The sequence below is a fragment of the Petaurus breviceps genome, unplaced genomic scaffold (assembly GCF_028583685.1).
Source record: "Petaurus breviceps papuanus isolate PSGF00001 unplaced genomic scaffold, PetGlider_PUasm1.0 90625, whole genome shotgun sequence".
NCBI classification, from domain to species: Eukaryota; Metazoa; Chordata; class Mammalia; order Diprotodontia; family Petauridae; genus Petaurus; species Petaurus breviceps.
In genome coordinates, this window is record NW_027187289.1 from 2,403,303 (window position 1) to 2,429,290 (window position 25,988).

The following is a 25,988-nucleotide window of genomic DNA, read 5'->3' on the forward strand; positions in this document are numbered from 1 at the left end:
CAGTCTGCTAACTGTTGAGTTCCCCAAGGCTCTATCCTGATCTTTCTTTCTCTTTCCCTTCTATGCTATTTTACTTAGTAATTTAATTAGCCCCTATGGATTCAATTATTATTGTCTCTAGGAAGGTGATTCTCAGATCTGCTTGCCAGCCCTAACCTCTAGTTTCATATCTCTAACTATATATTGGCATCTCAAAGTAGATATGTTCCTAACTGAACTTGTTTTCTTTCCACACCAAATCCTCCTCTCTTCTAACTTCCTTATTACCATTGAGGGACTCACTATCCTCCCACTTAAATAGCCTCACAGCCTAGGTTTCATCGTCTTCTCAATCCCCCTCCTCAACCCCCAAAACCATATACAATCAGTGGTCGGGTTCTGTGGTTTCTACCTTTGTAACATTTCTCATGACAAAGGTAGAAACTCTCCTCTGACACTGCTGCTGCTACAGTTCAGGCCTTTATTATCTTACTCCTGGACTACTGCAATAATCTGATGGTCTCCCTGCCACACACCTCTTCCCACTCTAATCCATCCTCTACACAGCTGTCAACTTTATTTTTTTCAAAACACAAGTCTAACCATGTCACCAGACCCCCCATTCAATCAGCTCCCCATTACCTCCAGGATCAAATACAAAATCCTATTTGGCTTTTAAAGTCATTCATATGCAATGGAATACTACTACTGTGCTATAAGAAGTGTTGAGCAGGCAGATTTCAGAAAAACCTAGAAAGACTTACATGAATTAATGCAAAGTGAAATGAGCAGAACCAGGAGAACACTGGGCATTGTAACAGTAACACTATATGATGATCAACTATGAATGACTTGGCTCTTCTTGGCAATACAATGATTTAAGATGATGGGAAATGCTATTCACATCCAGAGAAAGAAATATGGAATCTGAATGCAGATCAAAACATCCTATTTTCACTTTCTTTCTCTTACAACATTACTTTTTTCTCCTCTCTTACAACATGACTAATATGGAAATATTTTACATGACTGCACACATATAACATATATAACCTACATCAAATTACTTACTGTTTTAGGGAAGAGGGTGGGGAGGGAAGGAAGGAGAAAATCTGGAACTCAAAAATTTTTTTATGTTAAAAATTTTCTTTATGTGTAAATGGAAAAAAATAAAATACTATTTAAAAAAATAAAGCCATTAACTTTGTTACACATGAACCATCTGGTGTGAACGAACACTTTATATTTGTATGTCTAAAGAAGCTATAATAATTGTATTTTGTTCACAATAGATACACTCTTTATTGTTTGCATTTTTCTCACTCAAGTTGTAATTATACAGTATTTCTCTCTTCAATAAAACAATTTAATGCACAAAAAAAAATAAAGGCATTCATAACTTAGCCCTTTCCTCCCTTTCCAGTCTTCTTACACATTACACCCCACAACATACTCTCCAAGGCAGTGATACTGGCCTCCTGACTGTTCATCACACATTCCTCTCTACTTCCCAAAGCTGGTCTTATTCACTGGCTGTCCAACATGTCTGCAACTTTACCCCTCCTCCTCTGTATCTCTTGGCTTCCCTGGCTTCCTTTTGTTGTTGGTTGTTGGGTTGTTATTCAGCCATGTCCAACTCTTTGTGACCCAATTCAGGATTGTCTTGACAAAGAGTGGTTTGGTATTTTCTTCTCCAGCTCATTTTACAGATAAGGAAACTGAGGCCGAGTCCAGTGACTTGCCCAGAGTCACACAGCTAGTAAATGTCTGAGGCCAGATTTGAACTCAGAAAGGTAAGTTTTCCTAACCCCACTCCTGGCACTCTATCCACTGCACCCAAGTCTCTGTGAAACTCCTGCCTTCTATAAGAAGTCTTCCCAGTCCTTAACCTTAGTGCCTTCTCTCTGCGGTTATCCACAATTTACCCTCTATGCATCCTGTCTGTCTCCACCATTAGACTGCAAGCTCCTTGAGAGACTTTGAGGGACTGCTTTGTCTGTCTGTCTCGCCTATCTTTGTATTCCCAGCACTTAGCCAATATCACTTATTTAATGAGCTTAGTAAAAAGCACTTTAGAATGCTGTTAACTTCATCGTTGGCCCTCTGGAATCATAATTTGATACCGCATGGATCAGTATTCTCAAGTCTTTCAAAATAGCTTTTTTTTTCTCTTGGTTATGTATCATCCTTGTATAAATTGTTCTCTCAATTCTCAGTTCACAGAAGTTTTCCCAATTTCCACTGAAACTATAAATTTTTTCTAATGTAATAATAATACATTAAATTGATTTACCATAATTTCTTTAATAATTCCCCAGTTGATGGGTACTCCCTTAGCTTTTAAGTTTTTGCTACCATGAAAAGAACTGCTATAAATATTTTTGTGCATATAATTCCCTTCTATACCTGTTTGATCTCTTAGGGGAATATGCCTAGTAGGGAGGGATACTGCCATGTCAATGAGTAAGCACATAGTTCCACCAAAATGCTTTCCACAGAAGCTGGACCAAATTCACTGCTTCACCAAAAGAATGCACTGGTATACCCTTCAACCTTGCTTCTTTTTTAAAAAGTTTAATTTATTTATTCATTTACTTTTAGTTTGCAGCATTCAGTTCCACAAGCTTTTGAGTTCCAAATGTTCTCCCCTTCCCTCTCCTCCTCCCTCTCCCCCTGCTGTGGCATGCAATCCAATATAGGTTCTACAAATAATTTCACATCAAACATTATGTAAAGAAGGATTATAACCAATGGAATGAACAACAAGAAAGAAGGAATAAAACAAAACAAAAAAGAGAGAAAGCAAGTAGCTTGCTTCAATCTGCATTCAGACTCCATAAATCTTTCTCCAGATGTAGATAACCTTTTCCATCCTGAGTCCTTTGGAGTTGTCTCATAACCTTGCGTTGCTGAGATGAGCCCAGTCTATCAAAGTCAGTCATCACAGATACAATGTGTCTGTAACTGTGTACAGTTCAACCTTGCTTCTTACAAGCTATATGATCTCAGGCAAGTTATAGCATCTTAGACTTCTGTTTTCCTTCTTTGTGAAATGGTAGTAATAATGTTCCTACCTCACACGACTTATAAGGATCAAATGAAATAATATCTGCGATAACACTTAGTAACCATAAACATTATATAAATATAAGCTATCATTATATATAATCTCAGAGACCAGAACTCATTTTCCCTTTTAAATTACTCTTTTCTTCCTTAGACAGTTTCAGCACTTAACATAAAATGGTGTGTTTATTTTGGAGGCAGAATTAGCCTTGGGGGATATAACTAAGAATCCATTCGGTAGTGATGGCATTCTGAAATGAGACTGTCTCTGTCTCTTTCCCAAAGACTTGATAAACCCTTCAAAAGAATCACTGTTTTAGTAGTACATACAGCACAACTCTTATTAAGTGAATGAATAAGCTCCAAAAAGAACTTCTAAAGCCTCAGTACCTGATTCCAAGAAAAACTGGGGAGGAAACAATATCAGGTTACAGAGATATTTCAAACATGATTTCAATCTAGAAAGTGGATGCCAAACTATAATTTCCAACAGTCTTGGCTCCACTCACATATTGACAACAAAGCATCATCTGTTGGCTCAAATGAGGCTTCTTGCTTCTTCCTTATAGTATTTCTTAACTTCAGACTCTGCCCTCATTTTATTCTATCCAGGTTACTCAACCTACCTGACCCATCTTACCACCAAGATCCTTGCTCATCTACCAAGAATTCACCTTGAATTCTGAAACCCATTTTAAATCTCTTATATCTTGAAGTCCAAAGAATTTTGGACTTATCACTAAAACCTGTCATGCCTTTCCCAATTTTGACATGTTATCCAGACTTTATAACTCGGTTATCTTTGACTCTTCCTTCTCCCTCACCAACTGCCCCCTCATAATCCAATCACTTGTGAAATCTTGCCAATTTCATCTCGATAACATCTCTAACATATAACACCTCCTTTTCACCAATACTACTGAGGCCACTGTCTGAGCTCATCTCTCACTTGGGCTATTTCAATAGCATCTGAAATGGGGTCCCTGCCTCCAGAGCACTTTTCCAATTAATCAATCATATATGAATAATTACATCTAGAATACATATGTATATGTGTATATGTATGTATATGCGTATATAGATAGAGACAGGTAGACAGACAGACAGACAGACAGAGGGAGGGAGAGAGAGAGGGACAGGGACAGGGAAGATACAATACAATAAGAAGTAGTTACACACAAGGTACCTTACAAGAGAAGGCATTAGCCTTTGGGAAGCTTAGGGAAGGCTCTGTGTAGAACACAGTACTTGAGCTATGTCTCAAAGGAAGAGAAGGACACTGTGAGGCAGGGGTGGATACCAGACATGGAAAATGGCCAGTAAAAAGGCACAGGGTGGGAGTGCTATGTATGAGGAACAGAGAGAAGGGCAATTAGGCTGGATCATAAAAGTAAGGGAAGGGAAGTAAAACATAATGTTGGGGTCCGTTAATAAAGGGTTTTCAAAGCTAAACAGAGGAGTTTATATTTTACCCTAAAGGCAATAGAAGGCCCCTAGAGTTTAATTGAATAGGGGAGGGATGTGGCCTCATATGATAGAACCTGGGTCTGGACGCAGGAAGACGAGTTCAAATTCAGTCTCATGTACTTACTGTAAGGTTCTGTGTCTGGGAAAGCCACTTAACCTCTGTTTGCCTCAGTTTCCTCAACTGCAAAATGGGAATAATAACGGCACCTACGCCACAGGGTTGTTGTGAGGACCAAATAAGATAATATTGTAAAGCATCAAGCATAGGCACACAGGGGGTGCTGGTGTTTGTTGTTATCTGTGCTTAAGGAAAATCATTTTGGCCACTTCATGGAGGATGAAAGGGAACACAGACTTTCAGCAGGAAGACTAATTGGGAGACCAATGCAATTAATCTATATGAGAAGTGATGAGAGTGAGCCTGAACTAAGGTAGGGTTTTGAGAGTAGAAGGAAAGAGATTGGAGATGTAGGTGAGGAAAATCATAAGAGTTGTGTCTGATAGGATAGGTGTAGTGAGGGAAACCGAGGAGTGAAGTGGAATGTGTAAATGACAAACTTAGGCGACAGAAGGAATGGCAGTGCCTTGGACAAAAACAGGCCAGTGTGAAAGTCAACAGGCAGTCAACAATCATTTATTAAGCCCCTACCACATACCCAGCACTGTGCTAAGCACTAGGGATCCAAAAAAAGGGAAAATTAGTTCTGCTACTCATTTTTTTTTTCTTGTTTGTGGACAAAGTTAATTATTTAAGTAACTTCACTGCCGTGGATACAGATAACCTTTTAAAGAATTTTCTGGGGCAGCTAGGTGGCACAGTGAGTAGAGCACCAGCCCTGGAATCAGGAGGACCTGCGTTCAAATCCGGCCTCAGACACTTAACACAAGTTAAGTGTGACCTTGGGCAAGTCACTTAACCCCAATTGCCCTACCTTCCCCCACTCCAAAAAAGCAAAATAATAATAATAATAATAATAATTTCCTATATTTGTCCAGCAATGATTATCATTCCCATTTTAGAGATCAGTAAACAAAGATACAGCCCAGGCTTACACAGATCTTAAAGAAAACCAGAAAAGAATCAATCAAACAACACACCTCAGATACTTACATGTCATGTGACCCTAAGTAAGTCCCTTGACTTCTCTGTTCCTCAGTTTCCTCATCTTAAAGATGGGAACAAGTTGGTTCAGTCCCCCAACACCCTTCAACTCTAAATCTGTGATTTAAACCATTCATATTTCCAGATTCTGATAAGGCAATGTCTCCCTTTATATTTATAAGGTAGAAAATTTGTGCTTTGCAACAACTATAGTTCTGTCACTCTTAATTAACTTTTCCGTCTCAATTTTTAAAAGCACAGAGATCTAAACATTCCCATTAGTGAACCACCAGTTAGTTAACATAAAGATTTTTATGGTTATAGACTTCAAAATTTAAGTAGAACACAGAAAAAATTTTAAAAGGTTCAGAGGACTGCTTACAAATACAATTAGTTTCCAGAAATCAGATATTAAAAACAAACAAAAAAAAAAGTTGTAGAGGGAATGGTTACAGTTCTCTTACAAATTCTTAAATTTATATGGTTTATGAATCTGAATAGAAAAAAAGTTATGATGACATGTGGGCTGAGATGGTTTCTAAGGTGAGGATATGGGTTAAGAAAAAAAAGACTCAAACCATAGCAGGTTTAGGCTACTACAGGATTGGGATTTAGGGAGAAGAGTTAAGCATTCTAATGAGCTACCAAAGGAACTTGTGGAACCTTTTTCTCCTGAGGTTTTTCATAAACAGGATAGTTTCTCAAGAGTCTGGGGTGGTGATTTGACTCAACCCCACCCTGTCTAAATATGCATTCTCAAGGCTCCCTTTTGCTCACCACTCCAACAAGAAGGTTGTGCACTAAATACCTTTACATGCTTCTTAATTGCCTATTAAATTGCTAGTAAATCTTTTATAAGCCTAGTTACATCTGCAATGCCTCTACCTTAGATGGAAAATACACTCAGAAGGCAAGAATTGCACCTGATTAACATTATACAAAGGCAACAGTGCTTTGGAGTCTTAGGCCCTGGGTTCAAATTGTAGCTGTGCAATTATTATTGTCTATATGACCCGTCAAGTTATTCACCATGTAACCTGAGTGAGTCAAGTCACTTGGCGGAAGATCGTTTTCTCATTTGTCAAATGAAGGGATTGGCCTACTTTTTGAAGCTTCCCTTCCAGTTCTCCCAGACTACATTTTTCTTCTATGAGTACCAAGCATAAGTTAGATTTCTCAGAAGGGCACATGCCAGGAGTATGATGGCCTCCCTTCCTGACCCATTATCATACAATAAATCACCTCTTCAAAGTTGAATAGCAATTACTTACTCTATTTTATAGGAAAACCGAAGGCCAAAGGAAGCCATTTGGCTGCTGCAAAGTGACATTTCTTGCTCCGTGCCATCTGGGGATTAGACACTGTGTAAAATTTGCAACAATTTCTTTTCACATCTGTACCCCCATTACTTGGAATCGGGAGATGAGTTCAAATCCGGCCTCAGACACTTACTAGGTGTGTGATCCTGGGCAAGTCACTTAATTCTGTTTGCCTCAGTTTCCTCATCTGCAAAATGAGCTGGAGAAGAAAATGGCAAACCACTCTAGTATCTTTGCCAAGAAAACTCCAAATAGGGTCACAAAGAGTTGGACATGACTGAAATGGACGAAACAACACAAAAGTTATCTAGGGGGCACTTTTAATATAATGAGAATTTTTTTTTTAACCAGAACTATAATTTCACTATATAAGGAGATTCCATTGAGTAAATTCCCACTACCATTTTGTGTGTGTGTGTGTGCATCACACACACACATTTACTTATAAAGGTCAGTGTCTCCTCCAATAGAATATAAGCACCTAGCCAGCAGGAGCTGTGTAGGGGCCTTTGGCCCATTACTGGGGGAGGGAAGGGATAGACAGTTTTATTCTTGTCTTTGAATTCTTAATTTAATTGTTAAACGCCTACTATATGTACATTGGGGCACATAGTGGGTGCTTATTAAATGTTCACTGATTTATCTACCTGTACAGATCAACAACTATTAGACAACTTATAATCTTAGAGAGTTACCTAGGGACACAAAAATATTCATAGGATCACAGATTGAAAGCGGGAGGGAACCTAAGAGGCCATGTAGTCCAACCTCTTCATTTTACAGGTGAAGGACACAAGGAGCAGGGACCTCAAGTGACTTACTTGCAGGAGCCCAAGCCTTCTGATTCCAAAGCCAGTGTCTTTAGCTACATCACCATTTGACTCATACTTAGCCTAAGTCAATTTCATATGAGTCAATACCATAAGAAAAGAGAGCTCTTAGGAGGTTATTTTATCCCACCCTTACTTTTTGTAGTGTTAAGGAAATAAATCTGCACCACTGAAATGATCAAGGACACATCTTTATGGCAATATTGTATGGAAGGGAGATGGGAAGCCAGAAGTACAACTCTCCCCCAAGGATAACACACATAGATTCTTAGACATTCCAAGAGAACAAAGATTAACAATTAATACCATTAATAGTTTGCAGAGAAAAACCAGATACAATCTAGACTGCAGTTTCGTTAAGTCATTTTTCAGTCATGTTCGACTTCATGACCCCATTTGGGGTTTTCTTGGCAAAGATACTGGAGAGTTTTGCCATTTCCTTCTCCAGCTCATTTTACAAATGAGAAACTGAGGCAAACAGGGCTAAGTGACTTGCCCAGGGTCATACAGCTAGTAAATGTCTGAGGCCAGAGTTGAACCTTGTTCCTCTTCACTCTAGGGTTAGCACTTTATCCTCTTTAGTTACTCAAGGGATGGCCCCTTTAATTAAAAAAAAAAAATTAAAACTGGGAAAGGGAGACTCTCAGGGTTCCTGGTCAAAAGAGAAGCAGTTACTACTTAATATTTAGATTAACTGCATGCTCTGTGCCAGGCATTGATACAAAAAGAGGCAAAACAAAGTTTCTGCCCTCGAGAGCTTATGAGGGAAAGAAGAAGCAAACAAGCTATGTCTAGGATACAAAGGGGTGTTTGGGGCAGTAAAAGAGGGAAAGCACTAGAATTAAGCAGGTTTGGCAAAGGTTTTCTATAGAAGATAAGGTTTTGGTGGAGACTTAAAGAAAGCCAGAGAAACAAGCAGACAGACATAAGGAGGGAGGGTATTCCAGGCAGAGGGAACAGACGGTGAAAATTCTTGGAGCTTAGAGATGGAGTGTCTTGTTTGTAGAATAGCAAAGAGGCTGAGAGGTAAGGTATAAGAAGACTGGAAAGATAAGAAGGGGCTAAGTTTTAAAGAGTTCTGAATGCCAAACAGAGGATTTTGTAGTTGATTTTAGAGGGAATAGGGAGACACTGGAGTTTATTGAGTGGGGGGAGCAGGGAGTGACACGGTTGGAGCTGCGTTTTAGAAGAAGAAAACCCAGAAAATCAACTCCATATAGAATGAGCTGGCAATCCAGAGGCAGGATCTGGAAATGACCCAGCTCCAATGGGATACAAAATATTACTATGCCAGAACAGTTGAGGAATGCTGAGAAGAGAAGGAGAAATGATTGACAGTTTCCTCACTTCATCCACTCACACAATAAGAGGAACAGCTTTCCTACCTACTTTTATGTTTTCCCTGGCAGGTTTTTCTTTCTTTATCCACAACCAACAGTCATGTAGGAGAACCCATTCATTTGTCTATGAGGGCAGAGAATGATCCTACTTTTAAAATACTCTTTCATTATTTCTAGTTTTGTATCTTAATTAAATACTTTGCTATTGGATTTGTGGTTTCCGAATGCTGTATAAATACAAAATATGACAGTGATGGAGGTTCAGTCCAAGAACTTACGTGACTGATTACCAAATTGCCACCAGTAACCTGCCAAAGTAACAAAGAGCTAAAGAACAAGAATATAAGGGAGACCCAAATCACATGAAGAATCATGCATTTTAGGTTGATTACACACAAACACGGGTTACCACATTGTTCTGTTGCCACACTTTGGACACTGTTCCTATGGATAAAATGTATTTAAAGTCCCAAACAAATGACTCTTAGAGATTTTATAAGTTGGGAACTACTTGTATTCTGATGTCCCTTGATATCCTGACCTCCCCACCCCCAACCAAGGACCTTTCTTCAGAATGTTCCTCTGTTGTTACTCACCCACAAAATAGTTTTTTAGTTAACTTTGGAGGTGAGCCCAGAAGTAGAATGGAAATTTACCATTAACCTCTTCCTCTTACTATCACAAGGCTAGGGGTACACAATACCTACTACATATTTATATGCCTATAAATTTACCTTTCAGCCCAATGAACTTTAAAAATTGTTTCTAGTGATTTGTTACTCTCAGAAACACACAAGAACTTTACTGACGACTGAACAGTCACTGTTTAGGCAAAATACAACTATTTATAGTTTTGGAAAGAAGAAAGAAAATACCACATACTGACTGCAAGCATAAGAGAAAAACGGGAGTTTTACATTAAAAACACTACATGTGATCATAAGTAATATTAGAAGAACTTAACTTTAATAAAGGCACACTGGATTTTAAAATGAGTCTTTTGGGAGAGAAGAAAGGGGTGTTGGTCTGGACTTGTCATGAGTGTTAAAACTCCCTCCAACGATGCAGTTTACTATTTCATTTGAAACTTATGGTCTTAGAGAATCATCTAGCCTATTAAGTGGTTAATGACTTGGCCATGGTCATACAGCTAGCATGTATCAGGATTTAAACTGAGTCTTTCTAACTACCTACTACACCTTACTACCTATCAAGTATCCTTTAAAATTTCTCTCAAGATCATGTAAAGTTGTAGAGATGCAATATTTGTCTTAATCATTGAATCCTATGAATCCCTGGGCAGCAAGTTCAAAGTGCTAGGAGTTGAAAACAGGCTGACACGATGTTACCCACCCAGGGCGAGACACTTCATCTGTCTGCCTCATTTTCCTCAACTGTAAAATGGGGATAACAAGAGTACCTACTTCCCAGGGTTGTTGTGAGGATCAAGTGACATGAAATCTGAAAAGCACAGTGCCTGGCACACAGTAGGTGCTTTAAAAAATGTTTTCCTTTCATTCTTTCCTAAAAATGAATACCATTACAACAGATAGCTCATTGTGGCTATGCTTTCATATCAGTTCACTGCTCAGTAATTCTATCAATTAGCTAGTCAGATTCAGCAACTTTTCAAAACATCGTGAGGCTAAATTTAATGCATTAAAAATGAGTAAGGGGATCTGTCCTGCACACATGTCCTACTTAAGTAGTCTGGTTACTCTTATTGTCTATTAACCATCTTATCTTTCTAACTTCTAAGACAACAAAGGCGACTTGTTATCTGATAAGAGAAAAAACCTCTTGCCTTATACTGTTGTCTCGACCTCTCTTTTACAGGGAGAGATCAGGTCTTTATTCTGCAAGTGGTTCACTGTTGCTAGGAAAGCCTCTTCCCAAGCTGATGTCCCATCTTTATCTTTTCTAATGAAAAAAAAATACTGAATATGATGCAGCGAATTAGTTTGCCACAAAAGTAGTCATTTATAAACTACTGCTATGTTTTCAGGCTATTTTCTGATCATCTAAAAGAAAGAAAACTCTTAAAAAGTCGGATATGCAATGATAAATGACCTATTATATTGCAGCTGTCTGCTTTGTATACCCCTGGACAAAAATATTTCTAAACATCTGGAGAATCACTGTCAAAAGATTTTTTTTTCCAGGATATTCTCAAGGGGACCTAAACCACACAACTTCCTCCAAAAAGTCCAAAGCAACATTAGGAGAGCTTTTTACCAGCTGAAGACTATAAAGCTACACCGTCTTGCAATTTCCAGCTAGAAAACAAACCACTGTCGTCATACAATGGGGTAGTGAGAACCAGTGGTCTTCTAAAGAATATACCAGGGAGAAAAAGAAACCTGAATTTCATGGCTGAAAACTGGCATTAAAAAGTTGTAGCATTTCACTGATTTTTCCAACTTTGGTGTTAGCATTCAGTTCATGGTTTTAAAGAAGAGATTTTTCACTCTGTGTATGTGTGTGTGTGTGGCTTTTAAACGCATAAAATAAAACACATGGAATTTCAAGTGCAAACAATTTTACTGAAATGAAATTATCAAAATATTTTTTAAACAAATTCATGGATCCCCAGGTTAAGAAGCCCTGTTTTAAAGGCAGTAAAAGGTAACATAGTATCTCATGTCATGGGAAAAGGGAAGCAATTACAATTAAATCTTATTTGTTGGTGAAAGGAATATTTAAGTTCAGGTTCTTAACTACATGCTTAGTTTAATTGCAAATTAGCTAAAATGGTACCTAAATACTTCATGACAATAGCAGTTGAGCCCACAACATTTTTAATCACTATATAAAATCACTAACTACTAGTTTAACAATCCCTGCAGAAGACATCTGAAAAGCTCAATTGTCTGCACGGGAGTGTGGGTTTTTGCAGCTTGCTTAAAAAAATTATGTGCCTTTTATTGTACTAAAGAAATTCCACCAGAAGCACAGCCTACTCATTGATAACAACAACTCAACTATTTTTCACATTCCTCACTCAGAAAGTCCCTTGAAGTCTTTCACGTTTTCCTAACTGCAAAAGGCTGAGCTTAATGTAATCAAATGAAACTTTACTCTGGGGTGGCAGGGGTTGTCTCCTCCCGAATTGGTTCAAAATTGGCCTTCTAAATAAAATGAATGAGACAGAATGCCTTTCCACAGCTCTGCTCTTCAAGACATCAGAAGCTCTGAAAAAATGCTTTACGTTAATGTTTGCTGGTTGCTCTGAGAGAGAAAAAATAAATAAAACCTTAACTGATAAGCATGAACTCTTGGAAAGAGCCATCCTCCTTCCACCCACCCCCTAAAAGCCCAAGACAATTGCAACTGCACAGACCGAGTTGGCAGGGGTTTAAATTTAGAAAGGCAGCAGCAGCTAGGTGGGACTCCTGTCCATGAACAATGTCTAATTGTTCTCCGAGAAAGGAGTCTCCTGGAAACAAAGCCACCAACACAAAATGTAAACGTTTCTGGGACTAAGGAAGAAGTCAGGGACTAAGTCAGACAATCCAGCCAGAGACACAAGAGCCTATGGTTAACAAGTGAGCAAAACAAGAAGGTCACACTGATATCCAACTTGGTAACAAAATGCTGAAGCTCCTTACAAGGACCAGCGTCCTGGGTGTAGGAAAGGGAGCCAAGCTGTCACTTTAAGATTCTCTTACCGGCACTTTGACTGGAGTCTCCATCTCCACCTCGCCCTGGGGCGCATCCTTGCACTGCAGCGGGGATTCTATGACAAGTTCTTTTTTGGCATTCCTAGTATTTGTCCTCGCCTGCATCCTCGGCTGAAAACCCACTTCAGAGTGACCGTAAGAGCGACGACAAGTCCTGAATCCCTGGACATCCAAGTGAAGGGCATGCCAGTTATCCAACCCCAGGAAAGGAGAGCTTCCTTTTCCCCCCAAGGCACAAGTGGTCACTCACACACACTGGGCTAATTCAACTACCAACGCTGTAATCTGCAAAGCCTGTTGTGGTGGGAATGCATGACAGAGGAAGGCCGGCCTCCAAGGGTGTACTATTCCTCTGGAAATGGGAGGAACCCACTTTCATGCCAAATGAAAACAAACCAAAAAAAAAAAAAAAAGGATACAATACACAGTGTGCTGCTTTTCTGATAAAGACATGCCTTATTGCATCATTCTACAAATGCTCCTTGGCTAAAAGCAATTTCCATACAATGTAGGCAAAATTAAATTAGTAGCAAGAATCTCAGTATAGGGCACGAAATTTTCATAATTCTGATACACTATACATAATGAAAATGAGAGACTTTCAAGTTGATCTGACACAGTTACTTTCTGCTTAGTAATAATAATGGTTAGCATTTCTAGAACTCTTTAAGATCTGCAAAATGTTTTATATGTTATCTTATTTGATAATCATATGGGATTTGCTTCACCTTCTAAATCATGCATGATAGCTAAATAAGTTCCTGGTTAATATGCAAAGCAGGGAAGAATAATTAGCTGCTTCCGATCCAGTCCTGAAATCTAAGTGTTTATTGGTTTAAGTAAAGAGTTTTTTTTTTCCCCTTGATTATTAAAAAGCAATTTGTATTTCATAACACCGATGAAACTAAAACTCATTTGCATTTCATACCAGGAAGTCCATCAAGTGTTTTCATGTGGCAATTCCTTTGATGAAAGTTAATGGCCTTTATGAAGCAAAAATAAGCCCCAGTCAATTAAGGATTCATTGAACACCTATTATGTGGACAGTACTTTACCAGAGCTTCAGAGAGAAAAATCCCAAACAACCCAGACCTAAAAGGAATCAACAATCTATTTGTGAAGATAAAACTAAATCCAACAAAATAACCAGTGAGCAGTGCAAGACAATATATAATTAAGCACTAAATTGAGAAAAGAAAGATACAAAAGCACACTTAATGAATGAGATAATTATTACCTCCTACTGTGGTTAATATACGTGTACAGAAATACACTTAAATCTACCATTATGTTTTTATTATTTCCTAACAACAACTCTAGAAGTAATTTGAGAATATGATCTCATCTTACAGGTGAGAAAATCAAGGCACAGAGAGTTTGTTAAATGATTTAACAAAAGTCACAAGGGGAACAAGTGTTAAAGGTGCGATTAAATGCTTTACTTCCCGAGATTCTGCAATGCTTCTCCCAATGAACCACTATGCCTCATTTCCCCTGTGTGTGTGTGTGTGTGTGTGTGTGTGTGTGTGTGTGTGTATGTTGGCCATTCCATCTCAGTAATCTGAATGAGTCACTGTCACTTCTCGCAGTAGGAACACTATTATCTAGGTGTGGACATTGAAATTTTGTTTATACTATTTTATAATGTAAGTTATCCAACAGCCTCCCTTCCACAAGCACAACTGTTGATTTTATAACAAAAATAGTTGTTTTTGTACTTAATTCAATACTTTAGGGCTTCCTTATTGATGGCAGTGACACTCTCTGATAGAGAACACAACCTTAAGTTGTATTCTTTAGCCTAAAAATGTTCATCTCTTAGTGTCAGCCTCACTTCTGGTGCTGATGCTCTCCAGATTTAGGTAGGAATGGTTCTCAGACAAGACCATACACTCAAATACTTTCCAGCTTGGTAGAATATGCTGGAAATTACTACAATTCGATTGACAGTCTTCAAGAACCCAGGAAATTAATCGGCAAATGACTGAAGAAATGTACGTGAATTGCAATGGAATACTGTTGTTTTGGACAAGGTGACAAACGGATGCTTCAAAACACACCTGACAATACTCATATGCACTGACACAAAATGAAGTGAGACCAATTTATACAGTATTGACAACAAAAATTTTGAAAGACTTAAAAATTCTAATTAATGAAACATGCCACCTAGCTCCCACACAGAGGGCTGATAGACTTAAGATGCAGAAAAAGACATACATTTTTGGACAAGGCCCATATGGGAATTTAATTTGATTATGCATTTCCATTACTAAGCTTTTGCTTCTGTTTCTTTTTTTTTTTTCAAATGGGGAAATGGGAGAAATATATTGGTTAGTTGAAAAAAATTATTTAATTTTCAAAGGAAGTGAGTCACCTTTATACGCTGAAAAATTCTCAAAATGATCAAAATACTGCTAGCTTTTAGTTAAATGTGCTTAATAAGAATACATATATATATATATTTATATATATATGGAGCCTATATCAGATTGCATAGAAAGGGGAGAAGGGAGGGAGGCAGAGAAAATTTAAAATTTATGGAAGTGAATGTTGAAAACTAAAAATTAATTAATTAATTTTTAAAAGATACCTAACTTGTCTCCAAATTTTTGTGACCACAAAAAGTGCTTCGAGGTATATTTTTGTATATACTGGCCTTTTGCTTCTGCCTTTGACTTCCTTGAGGTAAGTGCCAGTAGCAGAATTTCCAAGACAAGGGGCAAAGACAATTTAGTCACTTTTCTTGCAGAATTCCAAGATAAAATCTAGAACAGATAAGACTACTTCACAACTCTTCCCATGGTGCATTAGTGACTGTTCCCCTCTTTTGTCAACAATTTGCATGGTATGAGGAGAAATCTCAGAATTGCTCTGATTTGTATTTCTCTTACCATTATTTTTTAGGACCATTTTTTATGGAGTTATTTACAATTTTGTAGTTCTTCACTTGAAAATTCTTTGTTCACGTTGTTTGACTATTTCTCTATTAGGGAAAGGCTTTTGGTGTTTTACATTTGTGTCAATTCCATGGGAAGAAGTTTTCTACTTTTTCTTTTTGAACACTACTCCTAGAAAGTTCTGATGACATTTAAAAATTTCCCCTTCTTGGGGCGGCTAGGTGGCACAGAGAATAAAGCACTGAACTTGGAGTCAGGAGGACCTGAATTCAAATCCAGCCTCAGACACAACATTTACTGGCCATGTGACCTTGGGCAAGTCATTTAACGCCAATTGCCCTGCCACCCCCACTCCAAAAAGTCCCCCCTCAAAAAAATTCCCCTTCTTAAGTTATTAAACCGCTTCTACGTTTTGATCCTATGATTCCACTACTCGGAATATACCCCACTGGAATAAATTATTATTTCTCTCTTACACTAATAACCAAATACTGAATTAGGACTAAGGTTTTTTTCCCCCCTTTTCATTCAAAAATCTGTAGGTTATTCAGGCAGCCTTTGAAGTACAGGGCTGATAATGAGAGGGTTAACTCATATCTGTTTAAAAAGTAAGGAAATTTTAGTTTAGGTGAACTGATGGATTCCTGCACATAGTGTTTTACTCGGATGGGTCTGGGAAAAACTGGATTCTCCCTTTTGTGTAGATTACTCTAGATGGGGAGATATGGGATAAGTCTCTCTGACTAACAGTAAGTGATCAGAGACATTTCTCTCAGATCCTCATTAGAACCACCTCTCATTATAATGTTCACTCTCTCATTACTTGCTGACCAATCAGAGTTGATTGCCACCCTTAGGAAAACCCACCCTTCCAAAGGCATATAAGCATTGAGTAGGTTCCATAAGGAGCCTTTGGCATTTGAGAGTGCCACTGAGTCTTAAACGTTTAATTATCCAGGAACTATGGCTTTCAAATTTTGTATACGTCACACCACTGAGATCATAAAGAAATAAAAGACAAAAAGAAAAATGTTATCAATCTGTCTGTATGTATATATTTTATACACACACACAGTACAGACATAGATGTTCATATATATGTGTGTGTGTATATATATATATATATATATATTCATGGCATTGATACAGAGCAAAGAACCATGAGAACTCTTTCTTTGTACATGCAAATATGTACTATCAATACATACACATAATATACAAGTTATAATCATGTAAATTAAAACTTCATTAAGAAGGAGCTTGATTCAAACTAACTGAAATGATTGACATTTGTTCCTGAGAACAGACAATGAAACATACTTCCTTTGCAGTAGAAAGAGTCAGACTATAGATAGGGAACTTCGTGCCCTGAGGGTTTCTGTCAGCTGGTGTTGCTTTACCAGTTTTCTTTGTGACAAAGAGGGGTCCTACGTGGAGGAGGTGGGCATAGATACACAGAAAATAAAAAATATCAGCAAAACTTATGGAATTTGTGGAAAGAAAGAAGGTAGTTTATATCCCTAAAGGGTTCAGTTCATGCTCTCCTAAGTTTGGGGAAGGGAACAAAGGTGGATCTCAGAAAAGGAGAGCCGTGGTGGCAGGACCCTGGTGGGGCAGCCCGAGGCCAAGTAATTAGTGCAGGGGGAAAGACGTTAGTTTAAAAAGGCCAGCGTCTCCCAATGCACCTCTGGACATCTCCAGTCATCTTGACCTATGTCTTGCCACTGGACTCCAATGACTCTGGAGGAGAGAGTGAGGGTAATATCTTTACACAGCCCTGCCTCACTTAAATCCAATTCATAAGAATCTAGACATCATCCTCCTGATGTCATTGGTTCTCTTCAAGAACAAAGACCAAACAACAAAAAACAAGATGGAGGCAGGGTTGTGAAAAGGATTGACAATGGAAAGGAACTACATGTGCCAGGTGAAAGCTGGTTAACCTATGTTCTGTTCATTACAACTCTGAATTCCCTCCCACATCCCCATACGCATGAATATACCAAAGACATTAATATAAAAAAAAGGGGGGGGATATCAATTTCCTCGAGGTTAAAATATCTCATGGACATTCTAGAAATAAGTGTTACAGAGAACTTAGAGGCAGCCTTAAAGATGACGGCTGAGGACATGGGCCACCACCTAACCTGAGGCATTTAGCCTTACAGTAGGCTCCTCATCATGAAATAAAAGGCAGTTCTGCCAGATGCCATACCAGGGTTAAGAGCTACTCAAATGGGGGTGGCCAGGTGGCTCAGTGAGTAAGAGCACCGGCCCCAGAGTCGGGATGACCTGGGATCGAATCTGGGCCCTGATACTTAGCACCACACCCAGAGATAACTGGCCATGTAACCTTGAGCAAGTTACTTAACCCCAACTGCTTTAAAAAAAAAAAAAAAAGGCTACTCAACCACCTAATAATTCAGCTGTCATTCTCAAACTGTTCTGTGACTACAACAGCTGTCCAGCGATCATTTCATCTTTCTTTTAAAGACGACTTGTCCACGCTTGACTAATAAAGATGATGGTTTGCAAAGCACTTTATTGATATCTCATCTTCTCTTCATGACCATGGGAGGTAGGTGCTCTCATTATCCTCATTTTCCAGATGACATAATAACTGTAAAGCTCTAGCACAATGCCTGGCCAATAATAAACACTATATAAATGTTGGCTATCATTAGCTAGTAAAAACAATAATAATAAATAGCTAACATTTATGTAGCTCTTACTATGTGCCAGGCACCGAAATAAGCACTTTGCAATTATTATCTTAGTTTATCCTCACAACTCTACCAAGTAGGTGTTATTATTATCCCCATTTTACAGAGGAAGAAACTAAGGCAAACAGAGGTTAAGTGACTTGACCAAGGTCACACAGCGAGTATCTGATCTCAGGTCTTCCTGACTCCAGGTTGAGTGCTCTACCCACTAAGCCACTTGGAGGCTTTCCTGTACCACCTACCTGCCCCTAAATCAGACAATACTGATTCACCACTTTCTATCTATCATAATGCATGGTTATGGAGCTGCATAAATACAAAATAAAAGGGGCACATTAAGCCTGCCAAAAAGTTACTCCCACACACCTAATTCCCTCAGGCATCTTCCCACCTCTCTTCCCAAGTAGCCACATGTCCCTGGTTCCCTGCCATTATTATAACCCTGGACAAGTGGAAAGGAGGGAAGCTGTAGTAACCTGCCTTCAAGGATCCTAGCTACTACCTGTTAATAAAGAAAGCAAGCATGGGGGCATGGAGGGAAGGGAGATGAACCCATCAATTTGGGTCCCCTTGCGGCATCTCAGGCTATGCTAACTGAACCCTCATCCCCTTAGTGTCTACCCACTTCCTTCTGTGTTGACAGTAGAGGATACTAAACAGTGGTGGTTGTTTTCTTTTTAGGAAAAACTACAAAGAATAATAACTACATGGAAACGTAAGGGTTCTGGATCACTAATTTATATACACGGGATAGGAATTCCGTCATCTCCTACTAATTAGAAATCAACCACTAAGTTGAATTTTCACTACATCTTTGAATAAACAACCTGTTGGTTAATTAAAGGGTGAGAACAGAGAAGAGTAGTTTTCTTATAATCTCTCTCCTCTTAACACACACACACACACACACACACACACACAATCCTCCCCTCGCAAATGAATACCTACAAATGTTTCCAGCATTTATTTCATTCAATCAAGACCTAAGTCCTAGTATTGAACACGAGATAAACATGATCTTGGACATTTACTATCACTGACTTCTGGTACATTTAGCAAAAAATAAGAATCTTTTAGTAATTTATGTTATGATTTGGTTAATGTCTGTAACTGAGAAGAAAATTAAGAGAGTCTGTACATGTTAATAGTTCTATTATCAATTAGATTAGTACTCCTCATTAAGTACCTTTGGCACAAATGAAATATTTTACAGTATAATCAAAAAGAACCAAAGATTCAAAGATTACATGCTACTTGACTCATTGGCTAGAAGGACGGGAACAAACATCCAAATTATCAGGTAATCGTCAATCAGTAAATAAACTTTTGTTAGATATCTACTATGTGCCAGGTACTGTGCTAATGAGCTCTGGGAATACAAAGAAACATGAAAGTCCTGCTATCAAGGAGTTAACAGTCTAATGGGGGAGACAAAAAACAAACAATTGTATACAAATAAAGGGAAATAACAATCAGAGGGAACACACTAGAATTAAGTGGGATAAGGAAAGGTTTTCTGAAGAAGGGATTTTAGCTGAGACTTGAAGTAAGGAAATTTGCAAGGCAGAGAAGAGAAAAGAGGGTAATTCCAGGCCTGGGGGACAGCCAATGAAAAATGCCTGGAGTAGGGCAATGGCATGTCTCATCCAAAGAACACAGGAAGTACCACCAGATGAAGGGGCATAAGGTATGAGAAGACTGGAAAGGTAGGAAAGGGCCAGGTTATAAAAGACTTTGAACACCAAACAGAGGATTTTATATTTGATCCTGGAGGTGAAAGGGAAACACTAGTGGTAATTTAAAAAATAATGATGGTGCCAGATTCTTCAACAAGCATAGAGAATGTCACCAAAAGGAGGAAAAAATAAAGACACAGCTTTGCAAAAGGGAGAGAAAGAAAGAATGCCTATACATAAAGAGCTCTTATGAGTACACATAAAGAGAAAAAGGACCCATATGTAAAAAAAAATACTTAAAACAACTCTTTTAGGGGCGGCCAGGTGGCTCAGCGAGTAAGAGCACCGGCTCCAGTGTCGGGATGACCTGGATCAAATCCGGGCTCAGACACTTAGCACCACACCCAGAAATAACTGGCCGTGTAACCTTGAGCAAGTTACTTAACCCCTATTGCTTTAAAAAAATAAAAAAACTCTTTTGTGGTGGCAAAGAACAAGAAACTGAGGGGGTGTGTGACAACTGGGAGCAGCTGAATAAATTATGGTATAAGAACATAATAGAATATGATTGTGCTATAAGAAATAATGAAAAGACAGTTTCAGAAAAACTTGAGAAGATTTGTATGAATTGATACAGAATGGAAGTGAGCAGAACCAGGAGAACAATTCACATACAACAACATTGTAAAAAATGAACAATTTTGAAAGGCTTCAAGAACTCTGATCAAAGAAATGATCATCATGATTCCAGAAGATGAATGATGAAGAATAGACAGACAGACAGACAGATAGATAGATAGATAGATAGATAGATAGATAGATAGATAGATAGACAGATAGATAGATAGATGTATATACATATATATATTATATATGTTTGGATAGACAGACCTCCAGATAGAGGTGATAGACTGAATATACAAAATGATATGCACATTCTTGAACATGGCTAATATAAGAATTTGTTTTCCTTGACTATGCATATTTGTAACAAGGATTTTGTTGTATTTTTTTCCTTTTTCTGGGGCAGACAGAGGTTAACTGAAAATAAAATTTAATTTTAAAATTTTACAAAAAAGAAGTATATATATATATATGTATATAAGACAATGTATTGTTTTATTTGAAAAAGGGAAGAAATCAATCATTAATCAATCAAAACACATTTATTAAGTGCCTACTATGACCAGGCACTGTTCTAGAGCACTGGGGATACAAAAAGAGGCAAAAACCAGTTCCTACTTTCAAGGAGCTTACAATTTAATGGGGGAGACAACATGAGAACAAATATATACAAAGTAAGCTATATACAGCATAAATAGGAAATAATTTTAAAAGGAAGGCACTGGAATTAAGAAGGATTGGGGAAAACTTTCTGTACAAGGTAGGATTTTAGTTGGGACTTAAAGGGAGAAAAGGAGGTAGTTAGGTAGCTGGAGTCAGGAAGACCTGAGTTCATATGCAGCCTCAGACTTTCACCAGTTCTGTGACCTTGGGAAAGTCACTTAACCTCTATTTGCCTCAATCCACTGGAGAAAGAAATGGCAAACCATTCCAATATCTTTGCCAAGAAAAGTGAAGAGCCAAACATGACTCAACAAGAACGAAGAAAGAAAGGGAGATCGGTAAGGAAGAAAGGACAGGCTATATAGAAAAAATTCCATCAAAAAAAGATAAAAACCAGTTCAAATACTGACTAAATTAAACCCTTAGTTACTTGGAAAAGATTGCATAGACTCAGTTCACAAACACTGCCTAACAAAGGAAATCAGCACTACTTAAAGGCCATCAATTACAGATTAAAAGTACTTGAGCTTGCACATTTTTGTGTGTGTGTTGGTCATCTTTTTTAAGTTTTATAGATGTGTTTTGTTTATACATCTCAAATATTTACTGATTACTCCCACCTCATGAGAGATCTCGTAACAAAGTAAAATAGTTAAGTAATACTAGTAATACCATCAAGTCATTTGAAAGTATATGCGACACTTCACATCTATAGCACCTATATCTCTCTATATTTTTTTAATTAAAAGAAATCTATTTTCTCTTCTTCCCATGCTCCCCAGTGGAAAAAAAAAGAAAAAAATTTCTTGCAACAAATGTATATAGTCAAATAAAATAAAGTGGCTTAGTACATAAGTGCATGAGCACTCAATGGCTGAGTATAATACATATGCACATACGAACTATAGATATACACCCACACTATATACATATATACACACGTGTATATTATATGTGTGTATTATATATATATATATATAAATGTAAAATACATAGCATGTATCTTTCTTTCTGAACCCCAACTCCGTCACATTTCTTTTATGAATAGAACATTACATCATTCATCCTCTGGAATCAGGATTGGTCGTTTTAATGATCATAGTTTTTACGGCTTTTAAAGCTATTTGTTTTTTACCATATTGTTGTCAACATATAAATTGTTCACCTAATTGGTTTATATTTTTTTCTTTATCAGCGTGTAAGAGTTCTCAAAGTTGTTCTGTTTTGTCATATTGATATTAATAGTATAAATTATTCTTCTGGTTCTACTTCATTCTGCATCCTTTTCAGTAAGTCTTTGCATGTCTCTTTGAAATTATCTGTTTCCTTATTTCTTACAGCACCACAGTATTCCATTATATATGGAATTATTTTTATGATATACCATAATTTATTCAGTCATTCCTCAATTGATGAATATATCCTGTTAGTTTCTAATTTTTTGCCTCCATAGAAAAAGCTCCTTTAAAAATTTTTGTACATAAAAGACTTTTTTCTACTTCTTTGTTCTCTTTTGGGTATATGCCTAGCCAAGGTACAGCTGAGTCCATGCTGTTTTGTAACTTTTTGTACATAATTTCATGTTGCTTTCCAGAAAGATTTTACCCATTCACAAGTACACCAACATTTATACCTACAGTGCATCAGTGTCTGTCTTCCCACAGTCCCTGCAATATTTATCATTTTTGTCATCTTTGCCACTCTGAAGGGTGTGAGATGGAATCTCAGAATTGCTTTAATTTGCATTTCTCTAATTAGTAGTGATTTGGAACATTTTATCATATGGCTATAGATAGCCCAGGTTTCTTCCCTTGAGAAATGTCTCTTTATAGCTTTAGAAAATTCATCAATCAGAAATCTTTGAATCAATCCCTCTGTATTTGGGAAGTGAGACCTTTATCAGAAGTTTGTTGCAAAGATTTTTTTCCCTGTTGTCTTGCTTTCAATCTTAGCTTTACTGAACTTTCTTGTTCAAAGACTTTTTAATTTTATATAATCAAAATTACCCATTTTATTTTCTATGGTCATTCTACTCCTTTTTTGGTCACAAACTTTTCTCCTAACCACAGATCTGATACTTAATTTTCTCCTTAAACAGAAATTTGGTACTGATTAAAAAAGATCCGTCAGTAGAACTGTTTAAGTACATATCATACAGAAGGAAAGGTATAATATTTGATAAGCACAAAGATGACAGATATTGGGATAAGTTCTCACTATGTGACAATGAAGTGCTGGGAAAACTGGATAGCTGTATGGTAGAAATTTGATATGGACCAACATCTCATATCTAGTACAATGATAAGCTTCAAATGAAAAGATAACAGGTATAAAGTTCACATCATAAACCAATTAGAGAAATACCTGAACATTCTATTAATTTTTTTAATTGCAGCACATTTACTGGTAGACATACACCTCTTAGTAAAAGCAATACAATGGTGTTAATAATCTAGAATTTAAAAAACCACATGCAAACTGATGCAACCTTTCTGGAGAGCAATATGGAACTATGCCCAAAGGGCAATCAAACTATGCACACCCTTTGATCCAGCAATACCACAACTACTAGGTCTGTAGAGGAAAAGACCTGCTCATAAAATATGTGTGTGTGTGTGTGTGTGTGTATACACACACATATCTCAGTTCTTTTTGTGGTAGCAAAGAATTGGAAATTGAGGTGATGCCTATCAGTTGGAAAATAGTTGAACAAGTTGTGGTATTTGAATGTAACAGAATGCTATTGTGCTATAGGAAATTATAAAAATGGTGGATTTCAGAAAAAACTAGAAAGACTTACATGAACTGATGCTGAGTAAAGTGAGTAGAGCCATGAGAACATTGTACATAGTAACAGCAACATTATGCAATGAGCAACTATTAATGATTTAGCTATTTCCAGCAATGCAATATGTGAAACAATTCCAAAAGACTCATGATTAAAAATGCTATCTGCCTCTAGAGAAATAACTGATAGAATCTGAATGCAGATTGAAGCATAGTATTTTCACTTTCATCTTTTGGTGATTTTTTTCTTTTGGTCTATTTCTTCTTTCATAACATGACTAATATGGAAATATGTTTTACATGATACCATCTTAAGGCAGGGGATGAGGGAAGGTGGGAGAAAATTTGAAACTCAAAATCTTTTTAAATGAATGATAAAATGTTTCTTTACATATAATTGGAAAAAATAAAACACTTATTTTTAAAAAACCCACATGCAGCCCTTGCTTTGTGTCCCCTTCTGAAGTTGTGAATAGAAAGGCAATGATGAATTGAAACAAAAAGCACTGCAATAAACTGGGTCTTCTGGGGGATTTATTCCTCTTCCTCATTAGACTCCCCAAATTCCAACCAGTCCCATACCCAGGACTGCACTGGAGGGGCCCAGGTATTACCTGGTGGAGATTATACCCTATGTCTTTTTTTTTTGGCAGGGGGTTGCTTTTTGGAGGGGGAAGATAGGGCAATTGGGGTTAAGTGACTTGCCCAAGGTCACACAGCTAGTTTTTGTGTTAAATGTCTGAGGCCAGATTTGAACTGAGGTCCTCCTGACTCCAGGGCCAGTGAACCCTATGTCTTTTTAAAAGATCAGGGATCTCAGGCTCTAAGCTAAAGGCAAACCACTAAAATGCTATACATTTTCCTATGATATTGCCCATTTGTCTTCATAATTATTATAATTCACATGACACCCTTGTAAGTCTAACCTAGACATGGAAGTTTGCAAATTAAAACCTGATATAGAGGGTGGACCACTAGACTTGGAGTCCGAAGAATTGGGTTTAAGGCCACTCCTCTTCACTAATTAGCTTCATGACAATGACTGAGTCACTTAATCTCTGAGTCTGTTTCCTTGACAGTAAGTCTCATAGCATTGTTATGAAGGATGACATTTATAAACCTTAAATCCCTGTATGAATTGGAAACAATGATTACTTTCTGTATACCCATGAATTTCCCGTGCCTATATTGCTCTCCCTTTTTTTTTTTTGGCCCTTTTTATTTTTTGGAGGGGCAACTGGGGTTAAGTGACTTGCCCAAGGTCACATAGCTAGTAAGTGTTAAGTGTCTGAGGCCGGATTTGAACTCAGGTCCTCCTGATTCCAGGCTGATGCTCTATTTACTGCACCACCTAGCTGCCCCAATGCTCTCCCTTTTCATACCTGCCTCCTGACTTCAAGCCTGGCTTTCTTAAAGTCCCAGGTAAAAATCCCACCTTCTATAAGAAACCCTTCCCAATCCTCTTAAATTCTAGTGCCTTCTTTCTCTTGATTATTTTTTATTTGTCTTGTATGTAGTTTATTTGTACATAGCTGTTTGTATGTTGTCTCCCTTATTAAACTATGAGCTCCTGGAGATCAAAGACCACTTTCTTAATATCCCTAGAGCTTAGCACTGTGTCTGGCACACAGAAGGTGATTAATAAATGTTGACTGAGTGACTGCATGTGATCTTGCCCTCTGAGCAGAACCTGTCTGAGATATCTCCCAGGACACTAACTTCCAGTAAAGGCAGTAAAAAACCAGGACAGTTTTAGTAAAACTAGAACATGTAGCTTAACCAAATCTGTACCTTGTTAGCATGATACATGTGATCTTACAAGATTCCCAATC

At 37.7% G+C, this 25,988-nt stretch overlaps 1 protein-coding gene across 16 annotated transcripts in view; it reads right to left on the reverse strand.

Annotated features, from left to right (window-relative positions):
• The window catches only part of DOCK9 (dedicator of cytokinesis 9), a 356,429-nt gene that overhangs the window by 203,683 nt on the left and 126,758 nt on the right, over positions 1 to 25,988 (reverse strand). For 3 of the 16 annotated variants that reach the window (XM_069064175.1, XM_069064168.1, XM_069064169.1), the window contains exon 1: positions 12,772 to 13,156. The exons of 12 other annotated variants lie outside the window; for them this stretch is intronic. In XM_069064175.1, coding sequence (XP_068920276.1) covers positions 12,772 to 12,888 — 117 coding nt within the window. In that variant the 5' untranslated portion in view covers positions 12,889 to 13,156. Of the gene's footprint in view, positions 1 to 12,771; positions 13,158 to 25,988 lie in introns of those variants that run through there. One more of the 16 variants, XM_069064162.1, reaches the window with a different exon arrangement.